Source organism: Oncorhynchus tshawytscha, linkage group LG22 (genome assembly GCF_018296145.1).
Source record: "Oncorhynchus tshawytscha isolate Ot180627B linkage group LG22, Otsh_v2.0, whole genome shotgun sequence".
Lineage (NCBI taxonomy): Eukaryota > Metazoa > Chordata > Actinopteri > Salmoniformes > Salmonidae > Oncorhynchus > Oncorhynchus tshawytscha.
In genome coordinates this window covers 35,676,101-35,693,333 of record NC_056450.1, presented here as the reverse complement: position 1 = coordinate 35,693,333, position 17,233 = coordinate 35,676,101, and the positions used below count along the sequence as shown (strand labels likewise).

Sequence of the window (17,233 nt, the reverse complement as noted above, 5' to 3'; positions counted from 1 at the left end):
GAGAGATCGCAGAGAGCGAGAGATCGCAGAGAGAGCGAGAGCAGAGAGAGAGAGAGAGAGATCGCAGAGAGCGAGAGATCGCAGAGAGCGAGAGATCGCAGAGAGAGCGAGAGATCGCAGAGAGAGCGAGAGATCGATCGCAGAGAGAGAGAGATCGCAGAGAGCGAGAGAGAGAGATCGCAGAGAGAGAGAGAGAGAGAGATATCGAGAGAGAGAGAGAGAGAGAGATCGCAGAGAGAGAGAGAGAGAGATCGCAGAGAGAGATCGCAGAGAGAGAGAGATCGCAGAGAGAGAGAGAGAGAGAGAGAGAGAGAGAGAGAGAGAGAGATCGCAGAGAGAGATCGAGAGAGATCGCAGAGAGAGAGAGCAGAGAGAGAGAGAGATCGCAGAGAGAGAGAGAGAGATCGCAGAGAGAGAGAGAGAGATCGCAGAGAGAGAGAGAGAGATCGCAGAGAGAGAGAGAGATCGCAGAGAGAGAGAGAGAGATCGCAGAGAGAGAGAGAGAGATCGCAGAGAGAGAGAGAGAGAGAGAGAGAGAGAGAGAGATCGCAGAGAGAGAGAGAGAGAGAGAGATCGCAGAGAGAGAGAGAGATCGCAGAGAGAGAGAGAGAGATCGCAGAGAGAGAGAGAGAGAGAGAGAGAGAGAGAGAGAGAGAGAGAGAGAGAGAGAGAGATCGCAGAGAGAGAGAGAGAGAGAGAGAGATCGCAGAGAGAGAGAGAGAGAGAGAGAGATCGCAGAGAGAGAGAGAGAGAGAGAGAGATCGCAGAGAGAGAGAGAGAGAGAGAGATCGCAGAGAGAGAGAGAGAGAGAGAGAGAGATCGCAGAGAGAGAGAGATCGAGAGAGAGAGAGAGATCGCAGAGAGAGAGAGAGATCGCAGAGAGAGAGAGAGATCGCAGAGAGAGAGAGAGAGCAGAGAGAGAGAGAGAGAGAGAGAGAGAGAGAGATCGCAGAGAGAGAGAGAGATCGCGAGAGAGAGAGATCGCAGAGAGAGAGCAGAGAGAGATCGCAGAGAGAGAGATCGCAGAGAGAGAGAGAGCAGAGAGAGAGAGAGATCGCAGAGAGAGAGAGAGATCGCAGAGAGAGAGAGAGATCGCAGAGAGAGAGAGAGATCGCAGAGAGATCGCAGAGAGAGAGAGAGAGAATTATCAACGAATTGGCGCGGACACTAGAAAAGTCTGCAGCACCCGGCCTCCCCCTGCTAGAATCCGAAGTCAAATGTCTGCTGTTTGCTGATGATCTGGTGCTTCTGTCACCAACCAAGGAGGGCCTACAGCAGCACCTAGATCTTATGCACAGATTCTGTCAGACCTGGGCCCTGACAGTAAATAAATAATGGTGTTCCAAAAAAGGTCCAGTCACCAGGACCACAAATACAAATTCCATCTAGACACTGTTGCCCTAGAGCACACAAAAACTATACATACCTTGGCCTAAACATCAGCACCACAGGTAACTTCCACAAAGCTGTGAACGATCTGAGAGACAAGGCAAGAAGGGCATTCTATGCCATCAAAAGAAACGTAAATTTCAACATACCAATTAGGATTTGGCTAAAAATACTTGAATCAGTCATAGAGCCCATTGCCCTTTATGGTTGTGAGGTCTGGGGTCCGCTCACCAACCAAGACTTCACAAAATGGGACAAACACCAAATTGAGACTCTGCACGCAGAATTCTGCAAAAATATCCTCCGTGTACAACGTAGAACACCAAATAATGCATGCAGAGCAGAATTAGGCCGATACCCACTAATTATCAAAATCCAGAAAAGAGCTGTTAAATTCTACAACCACCTAAAAGGAAGCGATTCACAAACCTTCCATAACAAAGCCATCACCTACAGAGAGATGAACCTGGAGAAGAGTCCCCTAAGCAAGCTGGTCCTGGGGCTCTGTTCACAAACACACACTACAGAGCCCCAGGACAGCAGCACAATTAGACCCAACCAAATCATGAGAAAACAAAAAGATAATTACTTAACACATTGGAAAGAATTAACAAAAAAACAGAGCAAACTAGAATGCTATTTGGCCCTACACAGAGAGTACACAGCGGCAGAATACCTGACCACTGTGACTGACCCAAAATTAAGGAAAGCTTTGACTATGTACAGACTCAGTGAGCATAGCCTTGCTATTGAGAAAGGCCGCCGTAGGCAGACATGGCTCTCAAGAGAAGACAGGCTATGTGCTCACTGCCCACAAAATAAGGTGGAAACTGAGCTGCACTTCCTAACCTCCTGCCCAATGTATGACCATATTAGAGAGACATATTTCCCTCAGATTACACAGATCCACAAAGAATTCGAAAACAAATCCAATTTTGAAAAACTCCCATATCTATTGGGTGAAATTCCACAGTGTGCCATCACAGCAGCAAGATTTGTGACCTGTTGCCACGAGAAAAGGGCAACCAGTGAAGAACAAACACCATTGTAAATACAACCCATATTTATGCTTATTTATTTTATCTTGTGTCCTTTAACCATTTGTACATTGTTAAAACACTGTATATATATATATATAATATGACATTTGTAATGTCTTTACTGTTTTGAAACTTCTGTATGTGTAATGTTTAATGTTAATTTGTTGTTTTTCACTTTATATATTCACTTTGTATGTTGTCTACCTCACTTGCTTTGGCAATGTTAACACATGTTTCCCATGCCAATAAAGCCCTTGAATTGAATTGAATTGAAATTGAATTGAGAGAGAGAGGCAGCGAGAAGAGAGAGAGAAACAGCGAGGAGAGAAACAGCGAGGAGAGAGAGGCAGTGAGGAAAGAGAGAGAGAGAGAAACAGCGAGGAGAGAGAGAGAGAGACAGCGAGGAGAGAGAGAGAGACAGCGAGGAGAGAGAGAGAGACAGCGAGGAGAGAGAGAGAGAGACAGCGAGGAGACAGCTGTCTCAAAAATTTTTTTAAACATGCGGACCTGATGGCATCTTAAATGAGATGCTCAAACTCACGAGTGCAACATTTCAATTGGCTATATTAAAACTGTTTAATTTGATCCTGAGTGTAGGTTATTTCCCTGACATCAAGGACTCATAACCCCAAACTTTAGAAACGGAGACAACTTTGACACTAACAATTACAGAGGCATTTGCGTGAACAGTAACCTGGGGAAGGTTTTCTGTAGTATTATAAATGTAAGAGTTCTAAACTTCCTTAATAAGCACAATGTCTTGAGTAAAAGCCAAATTGGATTTATATCAAAACATCACACAACTGATCATATGTACACCCTACACACCCTGATAGATAAACATGTCCACCAAAATAATACCAAAATATAGGCTTGCTTTATCGACTACCAAAAAGCATTTGATTCTAGTTGGCATACAGGACTGTTCTACAAGTTATTGAAAGTGGTGTAGGGGGTAAAACATATGACATAACTAAATCAGTTTATACTGGCAATACATGCAGCATTAAAATTGGCAAAAAAAAGAACAGAATTCTTTAACCAGGGGCCGGGCCTTCGTCAGGGTTGCAATCTGAGCCCTGCACTCTTCAATATTTACATAAATGAATTGGCCACTATTCTAGAAAAATCCTCGGCCCCTCGTGTTAGTTTCCACAATTCAGAAGTTAAATGCCTACTCTTCACAGATGACCTATGCCTGCTGTCACCCACAGCACATGGCCTACAGCAGAGCCTGGACCTGCTAGAGCAGTACTGCCAGACCTGGGCCCTGGCAGTAAAACCCCAAAAAGACACAAATAATGATTTTTCCAGAGAAGATCCGGATCTCAGGTAATTAGACCAAAGTTCTCAATTGGTACAAAATATATAGATTACTGTACATACTACAATTACTTAGGTTTAAAAATAAGCTCAACTGGACACCTTAATGAGGCAGTGAATGAACTGAGAAAGAAAGCATGCAGGGCATTCTACACCATTAAAAAGCTAATTCAAATTTAAATACCGATTCAAATTTGGCTAAAACTAATTGAATATGTCATTGAACTAATTGCCCTTTATGGCAGCGAGGTGTGGGGTCCACTTGCAAAACAAGATTTCATCAAATGGGACAAACACCCCATTGAAACCTTGCATGCAGAGTTCTGTAAGATTCTCCTTCATGTCCAGAGGAAAACTACAAACAATGCATACAGGGCAGAATTAGGCCAATATCCACTAATAATAAAAACTCAACAAAGAGCAATTAAGTTTTAGAAACATCTAAAATAGTGTGACCCCCTCTCATATCATTACCAAGCCCTGCAATGCCAAGAGCTGAGCAAAGAAAAGAGTCCCCTCATCCAGCTGGTCCCGGGGCTGAGTTCACAAACCTGTTCTACTAACACACTGAAGCCTCAGTCCCCTCATCCAGCTGGTCCTGGGGCTGAGTTCACAAACCTGTTCTACTAACACACTGAGGCCTCAGTCCCCTCATCCAGCTGGTCCTGGGGCTGAGTTCACAAGCCTGTTCTACTAACACACTGAAGCCTCAGGACCAGAACATCCAATCAATCAGAATAAACCCAATTACAACACAGTCAAAACAAAACTATATTTCTTATTGGGAAACACAAGCACAAAGCAAAATGCAGTGCTATCTACCCTAAATCGACAGTACACTGTGGCTAAATATTTGACCATGGTTACTGATCAAAACCTTAGAAAAACCTAAACAAAGTACAGGCTCAGTGAGCACAGCCTTGCCATTGAGAAGTGTAGACACAGGAAAACCTGTCTCCCTGTAGAGGAAAGGCTGTGCAACCACTGCACAACAGCAGAAGCTGAGACGGAGCTGCATTTCCTGACAAAATGCCCCAAATTTGAAAACCTTATTCAAGGTTTCAAAGACCTCTCTGATGAGGATAGGCTACCCGTCCTGTTGGGGGAGGACGCAGAGCTGTGGGTTGGCAGCGCACTACTTTGCTGCCTGCCATAAGATGAGGGACAGTGTCTGACAGACCAATCATCCTGCACATGTACTCTACTGTATGCTTATTGTTATTGTTGAATGTATGGTTCTTTTGACACTAGGTTATTGTTGTTACTGTTGTCCCGTTGACAATTTTGATTCTCATTTTTACATTGTAAATATCCAAATTAAGCTTTGGCAATATGTACATTGTTACGTCATGCCAATAAAGCAAATTGAATTGAATTGAGAGACAGCGTGGAGAGAGAGGAGACAGCGTAGAGAGAGACAGCGTTCAGGGACTGAGGAGAGAGTGTTCCACTTACTGCTGAACTACCTTTCTTCTCCAGGATCCTCTGGCCATCCACCGTGTCTTTAATCTCCTGTACACCACAAAGACAGGGAGAGTACTTAACGGAGGCTCTAACGACAACCATTACATGACCCCACAGCCTTATTATACAGCTTCTAAACTCAGCAAAAAAAGAAAAGCCCTCTCACTGTCAACTGTGTTTATTTCCAATAAACTTAACGTGTGTAAATATTTGTATGAACATAACAAGGTTCAACAACTGAGACATAAACTGAACAAGTTCCACAGACAAGTGACTAACAGAAATGGAATAATGTGTCCCTGAACAAAAGGGGGGGTCAAAATCAAAAGTAACAGTCAGTATCTGGTGTGGCCACCAGCTGCATTAAGTACTGCAGTGCATCTCCTCCTCATGGACTGCACCAGATTTACCCGTTCTTGCTGTGAGATGTTACCCCACTCTTCCACCAAGGCACCTGCAAGTTCCCAGACATTTCTGGGGGGGAAATGTCCCTAGCACTCACCCTCCGATCCAACAGGTCCCAGACGTGCTCAATGGGATTGAGATCCGGGCTCCTCGCTGGCCATGGCAGAACACTGACATTCCTGTCTTGCAGGAAATCACGCATAGAACGAGCAGTATGGCTGGTGGCATTGTCATGCTGGAGGGTCATGTCAGGATGAGCCTGCAGGAAGGGAGGAGGATGTCTTCCCTGTAACGCACAGCGTTGAGATTGACAACAATCTTAGTCCAATGATGCTGTGACGCATCGCCCCAAACCATGACGGACCCTCCACCTCCAAATCGATCCCGCTCCAGAGTACAGGCCTCGGTGTAACGCTCATTCCTTTGACGATAAACGCGAATCTGACCATCACCCCTGGTGAGACAGAACCGCGACTCGTCAGTGAAGAGCACTTTTTGACAGTCCTGTCTGGTCCAGCGACAGTGGGTTTGTGCCCGTAGGTGACGTTGTTGCCGATGATGTCTGGTGAGTACCTGCCTTATAACAGGCCTTTACAACCCCTCAGTCCAGCCTCTCTCAGCCTATTGTGGACAGTCTGAGCACTGATGGAGGGATTGTGTGTTCCTGGTGTAACTCGGGCAGTTGCTGCCATCTTGTACCTGTCCCGCAGGTGTGATGTTCGGATGTACCGATCCTGTGCAGGTGTTGTTACACATGGTCTGCCACTGCGAGGACGACACGCAGTCCATCCTGTTTTCCTGTAGCTCTGTCTTAGGCGTCTCACAGTACGGACATTGCAATTTATTGCCCTGGCCACATCTGCAGTCCTCATGCCTCTTTGCAGCATGCCTAAGGCAAGTGCACGCAGATGAGCAGGGACCCTGAGCATCTTTCTTTTGGGGTTTTTCAGAGTCAGTAGAAAGGCCTCTTTAGTGTCCTAAGTTTTCATAACTGTGACCTTAATTGCCTACCGTCGGTAAGCTGTTAGTGTCTTAACGACAGTTCCACAGGTGCATGTTCAATAATTGTTTAAACCCTTTACAATGAAGATCTGTGAAGTTATTTGGATTTTTACAAATTATCTTTGAAAGACAGGGTCCTGAAAAAGGGACGTTTCTTTTTTTACTGAGTTTGTGTGTGTACATGTACGGAACATTTCAAACTGTACTTTCCTCTGAAAACTTGATGGAAAAATAACTTTAATAGTAGTTTCTACCAGTTACAAAAAGGGTTAGTTTACCTGCTTCAGTTTTCCAATGGTTTCAAAATGCACATCCCTTTCCTTCTCTACCTCTGTCAACTGCAGGTTCACACCATCTATATCAGATGCCTTTAACTGAATGAGAAACACAAAGAGCACGTATTCCGTTTCAGTTATTTTCACATATCCGATGTAAATCGAATCCGTTTCAACATAAGGTTACTAGTCACACCATGCTAATGGAATATCTACAGTGATGACAAGATTAACACAACAGTTCCATTCAGAATTAACTTCATGATACGAACAGGATTTTAATTGAAACAGTAGGGGTTCAATTTCAAACAAGCATATCACCAAACCTACCTGCCCAATTAGAGTTAGACTCATAAGAAAAACGTTTAAATGGCTAAATAAGTACAGTTCAATAAACATCAGGTACTCAGCAGACGAGAGTAGCAATGCGAGTCATAGCTTCATCTACCTGAAGTCCACATACACTCCCAGTCAGTGTAGAATTTCCCTGGGCCAACTAGTGTTGTCACGATACCAGAATTGTCCCTTCGATACTGATAGCAGGTTTAGTATCACAATACTCGATATGATACTCCATGACACAACAACGAAAAGGACAAAGTCACAGAATGGCACTTGATCCAGGCAGAAACTATGTTCAATCGTTGGGCATCTTCAGAATTCAATATCATTACATTTGAAAAATTGTACATCCAGGTTATTTTTTTACAGCCATGGATGCATTAATTAATAAACCATACAATCAATATGACTTTCTTTTAACCAATCTAACTATAAAAACAGAAATGGTCATCATTTATTTGAATGGTAGTGTAAATCTCTATTGATAAACTGGGTAAATAACGATATAGCCTAGGTCTATTTAAAATACAGGTGAATGCAGATTATTCAATGAGAATGTGTGCATGCTTTGAGTTATTGAGCTTATAAAATCAGATTTCATGGGGCTACAGATGACAAACAATCCCTCCCATTTAGGAGTTATTTTATTGGCAACTGCTAGAAGAAAATATTCTATTGTACCGATCAATTCTCCATAGAAGAAGCCATCTCCTTTATAAAGTCTTAAAGTACTGACATCATTGGCTGTGGAATGTGTCTTTGTGGCTATGGAATCTAGAGAAAACAGGAAGGGAGATGAGGGATCGGGGCCGGATTACCAAACGGGACATGCTCTGGGACCCCCGACCTTCAGCGGGGCCCCAGATAGAAAAACGTGTAGAATTTCAGGAAATTAGCTTTAAAAAACTGCCAAAACATTTCTTAATCATCCAACAAAATGGGTAAAAATGGCATTATAAAACTGCATGTTTCACAGGGCTGAGCTTGCTTTATGCTGATTTGCATCGAGCAGTCCTGCCCTATGCAACTGTAGGCCTACCGGTAATTAAACATGTACTCACAGTCTATATCCGCTATTATGTTGATTGATCCATTCCAGTTAATCATTTTGGATTGAAAAAGTCTAGGCAGCCTAGTCAGTTTGAAGATAAAACTAATTTGATCCCATTCACATTTTCTCACAAACAAATGGGCTATGAATACATAAGGTTACCGCTGGGTTTACCCTGGCCAGAGGGACACAGTGAATAGTAGGTTAGACTATGGGCTATGAATACATAAGGTTACCGCTGCCTTTACCCTGGCCAGAGGGACACAGTGAATAGTAGGTTAGACTATGGGCTATGAATACATAAGGTTACCGCTGGGTTTACCCTGGCCAGAGGGACACAGTGAATAGTAGGTTAGACTATGGGCTATGAATACATAAGGTTACCGCTGGGTTTACCCTGGCCAGAGGGACACAGTGAATAGTAGGTTAGACTATGGGCTATGAATACATAAGGTTACCGGCCAGAGGGACACAGTGAATAGTAGGTTAGACTATGGGCTATGAATACATAAGGTTACCGCTGCCTTTACCCTGGCCAGAGGGACACAGTGAATAGTAGGTTAGACTATGGGCTATGAATACATAAGGTTACCGCTGCCTTTACCCTGGCCAGAGGGACACAGTGAATAGTAGGTTAGACTATGGGCTATGAATACATAAGGTTACCGCTGCCTTTACCCTGGCCAGAGGGACAGAGTGAATAGTAGGTTAGACTAGGTTAGACTATGCAGCTGCTGTTGCTGTTTGTTTCCTTGCAATAAAGCATGTCAGATCACTAGTGTTTAGGCTGCTACATTTATGGAAGAGTTTTCACTTGTGTCTGTCTGGAGTGGTGTGATCACAATCACTAAATAAAAGGCCTAAGGAAAGTGGAGAGCACGCACCTTAAGATTAATGCATTGTTCTATGAACCTGATTGGTTAAGAGCCTGCAGCAGCACTCCAATGTGAAGGACAGAGAAATGGTGCTCGAGTTCAAAACTCCTAAGGCAAATCAGCATAAAAAAAAAAAACTACGCCCCTCTAACGCTTTGCGTCAATATATTTATTAAACTAAATCAAAAGTTGATTGAAAAGTGCTGTGGCAATGATTCCTCACCACAGGTTTTCCCCTGGAATGAGTAGGTGGAGCAGGCACTTTGCTCTTGGCGGTATAAAGGCTCTGCGGTGACAGACTTGACTCTCTCAATCACGTGAGACACTTGACAGAAGTACCGATCGTAACAACAATTCTAGGAACAAACAGTTGTTTTTTTCTCTCACAGACAGTAACAAAGTTTCGGTATACCGTGCAACACTAGGGCCAACTGCAGTGAACAAAGCCTACATGCACTCCCAGTCAGTATTCCCCTGGCCCGGAGGAAAGTGTCTGAGTGTGTTGCTGTGTTGCTGTGTACACCACTCTGCTGTGTCTGAGAAGAGAAAAACAAGTCAAACAACCTCCAGTTGGAGAGAGTGTTCTTCCTGCAGCTTCTCCATGCTCTCCTGGTACTCCAGACAGCTCTTCTCCATGCTCTCCTAAACACAGAGAGGAACACCACACATCAGCACACATGTATTTTTAGAATTCTTTAAAAAGGCTAAACTACTACACATATTTAAAGTCATTAATCACAGTAAATGCTAGAAAACAAAACAAATCTGAGCATAAATAAGTAAGAAGCACTACTGACACCTTGTGGGCAGTGTTACCGCGACGCCCCGTGGGCAGTGTTACCGCGACGCCCCGTGGGCAGTGTTACCGCGACGCCCCGTGGGGAGTGTTACCGCGACGCCCCCGTGGGGAGTGTTACCGCGACGCCCCGTGGGGAGTGTTACCGCGACGCCCGTGGGCAGTGTTACCGCGACGCCCGTGGGCAGTGTTACCGCGACGCCCGTGGGCAGTGTTACCGCGACGCCCGTGGGCAGTGTTACCGCGACGCCCCGTGGGCAGTGTTACCGCGACGCCCCGTGGGCAGTGTTACCGCGACGCCCCGTGGGCAGTGTTACCGCGACGCCCCGTGGGCAGTGTTACCGCGACGCCCCGTGGGCAGTGTTACCGCGACGCCCCGTGGGCAGTGTTACCGTGACAGGCATTACTCCGGGCAGTGAAGAGCGCCTCTAACTGCCAGTATTGATCACTCATTAACCTCATCTCTGTATGTTCATGTACAAGATTTAAAGTGTATAGTGGTACAACACAGCATAACTACACTACATATTCCAGTAAGTACTGGAATATTCTAGTGAATAAATCAATGTGAAAGTGAAGTTGGTCGTGTACCTCAGCATCTTTGAGTCTGCGTTCGAACCAGCCCTTAGTTTCCTCCATGGACTGGACCTGGGCCTGCAGCTCCTCCACACACTGCTGCAGACCCTCCAGCTCCTTATTGCGAGCCTAGAGGTCAAAGGTCACATTAATACACAAGCAGAGCACCTCATGTTCTCTCCCTTCTCATTGGCTATGTGGCCCTGAATCTAAATGTGCCTCGCCCCCCCCCCCTTCACCTTCTCGTCTCGGAGCTGTGAGCGGATCCCCTCCTCTGTGCGGTTCTTGTCCTCATGGAGTCCCCTCAGCTCCTTCTCGTAGCGTGCCCGCACCCCCAGCACCTCCTTCTCATGCTGCAGACGCACGTCGCTCAGCTCCTCCTTGTGCCGGGACTTCTCTGTGATTATCTCCATGGCCAGTTCATCCAGCATGGCCTTCCGCTTGTCAGCTGTCTGCAGGGGGTAGGAGACGGGAGGATAACTCATTTATTGTGATGATAGATGAACAATAACATTCATACTCATCCAGCACTGATTCAGTGTTTCTTAAACAAACCATGAGTCTTTGAATCATAATCCTGAATTCATGTCAATTTGACTCAAAGATAACTCTGTGATAAGTCCAAGACTGGCACATATGCTAATTGAAGCTGTGCTGTCCATTTATGGCCTGTGACCCTGTGGGCAGAAGGAGTGGAGCTTGAGAGAGGTCAAATCAGCACTCCCACCTTCACTGGCATACAGTAATGACAATTACTACAGTGTGATGTGTGTATGCCTCCTGTACCCATCTCTGTTCACTGTGTGTGTGTGTGTGTGTGTGTGTGGGTCACAGATAGCCCACCTTTTTAGCCTCCTCCAGCTCTTGCTGTAATCGGTCTTTCCATTGGTCCAATACAGTCAGCTGTTCCAACAGTCTGCTGTTGGCACGGTTCCCCTCCTACAGAGAAAAAAAAAGACAGCTAAAGAGAGGATAAAAATACATCTGCAACTCCATCTTTTTCCTCCTTGACCTACAATAGAAGACCTTTATCAAAGTACTAACCACTGTAAAAGTGAGGTGTATTTCAGTGGTTCTCGGAGTATGCATGCATTAGGACAATGTGAGGGTCACACAAACCTGTAGCTGAGAGTTAAGGTCATCTCTCTGTGCCAGGAAGCTCTCCTGCTCCGTCCGTCTCTGCTGCAGCTCAACGTTCAGAGCCGTGTTTTGGTCACGCAGAAGGTTCATCTCCTGAGTCTTCACCGTCTGAATCTAATGACACACAACACCCACTAGTTAGGACACACTGAGCTTCACAATGGAACATTTGATTACATTTTACAAAAAGGTATTTCTAGACTTTGTTTAATGAAACAAAGTGGATCAAATGTGTCAGAAGTAGAGAAAGTGAGACATGAAAAGCAGAAGTTGAACATCTTTGGATTAAGCTTTGTAGGAAAAACAACAAACCGGTAGTATCATTGTAAGTAGCAGTAATTCATGTCTGAACTATTGAAATAATCACCATCCGTCAGCATGGTGAAAAATGTCTTTACCTCCCTGACTTTATTCACAACAGCTCGACTTGTCATAATGGTGATGGGTAATGGCTGGTGAGTGGTGACAGTGGTAGAGTGAATAGTGATGAGGTTCCGTGGGGGGGTCCTGGCAGGGCGCGGGTCAGAATACTATACCTGTTCCAGAGCGACTAGGTTAGTCCTGAGAGCATCGTTCTCAGTCAGGATACTCTCCACCTGCTCCTGACTCACAGCACTCTGACACGCTATCTGCATCACAGCACCACACACGGGGTAAACACAAGGGGGGGCCACCCAGGACAGCCATGGAGGGAAGAGAGGAGAGACGGAGCAAAAAGACAACGAGGTGCCGATTGGCAGCACAACAATATGGATTGAAAGAGAAGGGGGAAAGACGTGTTAGATTAATAGGATGGATCATCAACGGGTCGGCTGAAATTACCAGAAGAGGATCAGTAAGGCACGGACAACAGAATGAAAAACAAGAAGGACAAATGAGGGAAAGAAACAACGAAAGAACGGTGACAGAAGCCAGATCAAAAACAGAACGTCTGCATGACTGGCCAAAATGACTTGAAATAAAAAATATTTCCATATTGTAAAGAGAAAACAAAAAGAGAAGACAACAGCAGACACAAAATCCTTATCTTATCTGTTCAAAGAGGAGTTTGAGTTCATAAAGACGTGTGACATCACAGAGGACATAAGTGCCAAGTTATGACAAGTCCTAAGTTTTCATAACTGTGACCTTAATTGCCTACAGTTTGTAAGCTGTTAAGTGTCTTTAACGACCGATCCACAGGTGCATGTTCATTAATTGTTAATGGTTCATGGAACAAATATGGGAAACAGTGTTTAAACCTTTACAATGAAGATCTGTGAAGTTATTTGGATTTTGACGAATTATCTTTGAAAGACCGGGTCCTGAAAAAGGGAGGTTTTTTGTTTGTTTTTTTGCTGAGTTTATTTCAACTAAAACTTGAAAGAAAATGTGAATAAGGTTTACATGTCAGATGCCTTAATTGTTTTGAAATAAATATTTCCATATTACAGGAGCTGTGATGAACTCAGTTTATACAAATGAAAAAGCTCTACATTATACTACCTACAGTATGGTATCATACTCTACTTCCATTATACTACCTACAGTATGGTATCATACTCTACTTCCATTTACAACCTACAGTATGGTATCATACTCTACTTCCATTATACTACCTACAGTATGGTATCATACTCTACTTCCATTATACTACCTACAGTATGGTATCATACTCTACTTCCATTATACTACCTACAGTATGGTATCATACTCTACTTCCATTATACTACCTACAGTATGGTATCATACTCTACTTCCATTATACTACCTACAGTATGGTATCATACTCTACTTCCATTATACTACCTACAGTATGGTATCATACTCTACTTCCATTATACTACCTACAGTATGGTATCATACTCTACTTCCATTATACTACCTACAGTATGGTATCATACTCTACTTCCATTATACTACCTACAGTATGGTATCATACTCTACTTCCATTATACTACCTACAGTATGGTATCATACTCTACTTCCATTATACTACCTACAGTATGGTATCATACTCTACTTCCATTATACTACCTAAATTAACAGGCACCGCATCGATTATATGCAACGCAGGACAAGCTAGATAAACTAGTAATATCATCAACCATGTGTAGTTAACTAGTGATTATGTTCAGATTGATTGTTTTTTATAAGATACGTTTAATGCTAGCAGCACCTTACCTTGGCTCCTTGCTGCACTCGCATAACAGGTAGTCACAGCCTGTCAAGCAGTCTCCTCGTGGAGTACAATGTAACCGCCATGATTGGTGTCCAAAAATGCAGATTACCGATTGTTATGAAAACTTGAAATCGGCCATAATTCAAATCAGCCATTCCGATTAAAATCGGTCGACCTCTAGTTTCAAGACTCTGCCATTCCAAAACTTCAAATATTTAGATTTTTTTCCCAACATTTTCATGTAGGCTTTTCACACAGGGGCATTGGATGTTGCATAACTTTGTTTATGAAATAATTATGTAATTGTTGTGTTATTTGTTCACTCAGGTTCCTTTTTATCTAATATTAGGTTTTGATTGAAGATCTGATAACATTCAGTATAAAAAAAATGCAAAACTTGAGAAACTTAGAAAGGGGGCAAATCCTTTTTTTATAGCATAAAAACTATATAGAGCAAATTACGGTTAAAAGGTTTGAGTTTTACCTGATCTCTGAGTGGTGTAGAACTAACCGATACTACTCGTTTTACCTGATCTCTGAGTGCGTGTAGAACTAACTCATGCTCATTGTTTAACCTGATCTCTGAGTGGTGTAGAACTAACCAATGCTCCTGGTTTTACCTGATCTCTGAGTGGTGTAGAACTAACCGATACTACTCATTTTACCTGATCTCTGAGTGGTGTAGAACTAACCGATACTACTCGTTTTACCTGATCTCTGAGTGCGTGTAGAACTAACTCATGCTCATTGTTTAACCTGATCTGAGTGGTGTAGAACTAACTCATGCTCATTGTTTTACCTGGTCTCTGAGTGTTTGTAGAACTAACTCATGCTCATTGTTTAACCTGATCTGAGTGGTGTAGAACTAACTAATGCTCATTGTTTTACCTGATCTCTGAGTGTGTGTAGAACTAACTCATGCTCCTTCTGCCGGCTCTGTAGCTGCTCCTTCATCTCTCCAACACTCTAAAGAAAACACAGACAGCAAGAGTCAGCTTCAGCTTCCTACTAGATTCTGTCAGGCTGTCAATCATTTTAGGATATGGGTCAAGTGCATACCTACTACAACCCAGCTAGAAATCTGTTGTGAAGTTAATAAGGAGTATGTATTGTCATAATACAACAATATGAGTACTTCAGGTACAATACCAATCATAAACAATATATTGAGATTGATCTCATAACAGGACAGGCAATATCGGGATGTGTGACCTGGTTGGCTGAAAGCAGATCTCCCTGTAACTTCTGGATGCGGATGTTCAATGACTTTAGCTCCTCCTCCTTCCTCTGTTGAATCTCATTGATTTTAGTCCTGGTGCAGAAATAATGTATTTTAATCAAATGGCATCTGGCTCTTTTTTTTTTTACATAAAAAAGTACCTCCTCCTTCAGAAGCTTGGTGAAAGTGAAAAACACATTGAAACTTTATGCATGCCCTACCTGCTGTCATTATAAAGGGCTTCTTTTTCACCTTGCGAACGCAGAAAGCTATAAAACAAATCATAAAAAGCCAGTGAGAAAACTGCTCCACCATGAAACCTCCCAGTAGAGGAGATATAAGAGACTCCGAGCGTGAGGCCAGGGCTCTGGAGGCCAGGGCTCTGGAGGCCAGGGCTCTGGAGGCCAGGGCTCTGGAGGCCAGGGCTCTGGAGGCCAGGGCTCTGGAGGCCAGGAGCCAGGGCTCTGGAGGCCAGGGCTCTGGAGGCCAGGGCTCTGGAGGCCAGGGCTCTGGAGGTGTGAAAAGAGCCCGTGAGGGGAGATTTGGGCAGATGTTTTTGCAGATACAGCAGATGATAGTGACTGCTGGCAAAACAAGTTGAGGTTCAGTCTCATTACTCCCGACTGCTGACTGTCCACGGAGCCGGTGCCTAGTGTCGCATTGCTATACTGAGCCTGAGACGGCTGCCCAATGATGACAGAGAAACAGCACTATAACAGGACAAGGCCCAGGTGCTTATCATTACTGTCATACTCTGATGTAGTGCATCACAGCTGAGCCAAGGAAACTCAAATACATTCATCCACATTGGCAAGGAAATACAATCAATCTATTATGAAATTGTCTTTTAATGCTCTTTAAGTTTTACTTTGTGTAGAACCAAAGAAATGCCTTCATAACACTTGCAAGGTAAATAGAATCTTACCAGTCTTGTTTTTTCTTCAATTTATCAGAGAGCTAGAAAGCAACACATGGATCAAATCACTTTTCCATTACATGTCGGGGCCTAGATGCTAATATACACTAGAGCCTGATCTATACAACGAAGAACACATCTGATCTTATAGTTAGTTACCTTTGCTATTTCTTCTTGAAGTTGAGTGATGTCTGCCTGTTTGGATGACTGGAGGAGAGAAATTAAATATCTAAGTACTTAGATGAAGAGACATAGAAATAGCCAACAAATTGTTGTCTGTCCTTAATTGTGCCTTAGGGAAAGTCTGTCCACAGCGTATCATATTTACATAAACCCACATACACTCAATTAGCCTAGTAAATGGAGGAGGCAGGTAGTGACCATATTTTTGTATGTACTCTCAGATACAGAGCTGCATATCTTACTGCTTCACTTTGAGGCACGAGGGCAGGTAACATAAAAACTGAATAACAAACAAAATAACAAAACGTATAAATGTTTCTAGGAGAAATGGACAATTATTAAAGCATCACCCTGGGTTGTTAGCACCTAACCTAGGGTCGTAGGGTGGGTCGTTAGCACCTCACCTAGGGTCGTAGGGTGGGTCGTTAGCACCTCACCTAGGGTCGTAGGGCGGGTCGTTAGCACCTGACCTAGGGTCGTAGGGTGGGTCGTTAGCACCTGACCTAGGGTCGTAGGGTGGGTCGTTAGCACCTGACCTAGGGTCGTAGGGTGGGTCGTCAGCACCTCACCTAGGGTTGTAGGGTGGGTCGTTAGCACCTCACCTGGGGTCGTAGGGTGGGTCGTTAGCACCTAACCTAGGGTCGTAGGGTGGGTCGTTAGCACCTAACCTGGGGTCGTAGGGTGGGTCGTTAGCACCTAACCTAGGGTCGTGGGGTGGGTCGTCAGCACCTAACCTAGGGTCGTAGGGTGGGTCGTTAGCACCTAACCTGGGGTCGTAGGGTGGGTCGTTAGCACCTAACCTAGGGTCGTAGGGTGGGTCGTTAGCACCTAACCTGGGGTCGTAGGGTGGGTCGTTAGCACCTAACCTAGGGTCGTAGGGGTGGGTCGTTAGCACCTAACCTAGGGTCGTAGGGTGGGTCGTTAGCACCTGACCTAGGGTCGTAGGGTGGGTCGTTATCACCTGACCTAGGGTCGTAGGGTGGGTCGTTAGCACCTCACCTAGGGTCGTAGGGTGGGTCGTTAGCACCTCACCTAGGGTCGTAGGGTGGGTCGTTAGCACCTCACCTAGGGTCGTA

General features: G+C 44.3%; 1 protein-coding gene and 1 long non-coding RNA gene across 6 annotated transcripts in view; both read right to left on the bottom strand.

Annotated features, from left to right (window-relative positions):
* Window positions 1-17,233, bottom strand: part of gripap1 (GRIP1 associated protein 1) — a 110,156-nt gene that overhangs the window by 75,026 nt on the left and 17,897 nt on the right. For 4 of the 5 annotated variants that reach the window (XM_042304128.1, XM_042304130.1, XM_042304131.1 and 1 more), the window contains exons 10-22: window positions 16,134-16,181; window positions 15,984-16,015; window positions 15,280-15,327; window positions 15,052-15,151; window positions 14,728-14,805; window positions 12,215-12,307; window positions 11,658-11,792; window positions 11,382-11,477; window positions 10,778-10,990; window positions 10,554-10,667; window positions 9,731-9,808; window positions 6,902-6,997; window positions 5,208-5,264 (exon numbers count right to left, since the gene is read on the bottom strand). In XM_042304128.1, the coding sequence (XP_042160062.1) occupies window positions 5,208-5,264; window positions 6,902-6,997; window positions 9,731-9,808; window positions 10,554-10,667; window positions 10,778-10,990; window positions 11,382-11,477; window positions 11,658-11,792; window positions 12,215-12,307; window positions 14,728-14,805; window positions 15,052-15,151; window positions 15,280-15,327; window positions 15,984-16,015; window positions 16,134-16,181 (1,188 nt within the window). The remainder of the gene's footprint in view (window positions 1-5,207; window positions 5,265-6,901; window positions 6,998-9,730; window positions 9,809-10,553; window positions 10,668-10,777; window positions 10,991-11,381; window positions 11,478-11,657; window positions 11,793-12,214; window positions 12,308-14,727; window positions 14,806-15,051; window positions 15,152-15,279; window positions 15,328-15,983; window positions 16,016-16,133; window positions 16,182-17,233) is intronic. The other variant, XM_042304129.1, reaches the window with a different exon arrangement.
* LOC121840464 lies at window positions 13,123-13,754 on the bottom strand. Its single transcript, XR_006079658.1, has 2 exons — window positions 13,695-13,754; window positions 13,123-13,656 (listed from the first exon to the last, which is right to left on the bottom strand). It is a non-coding gene; the product is annotated as an uncharacterized LOC121840464 (long non-coding RNA).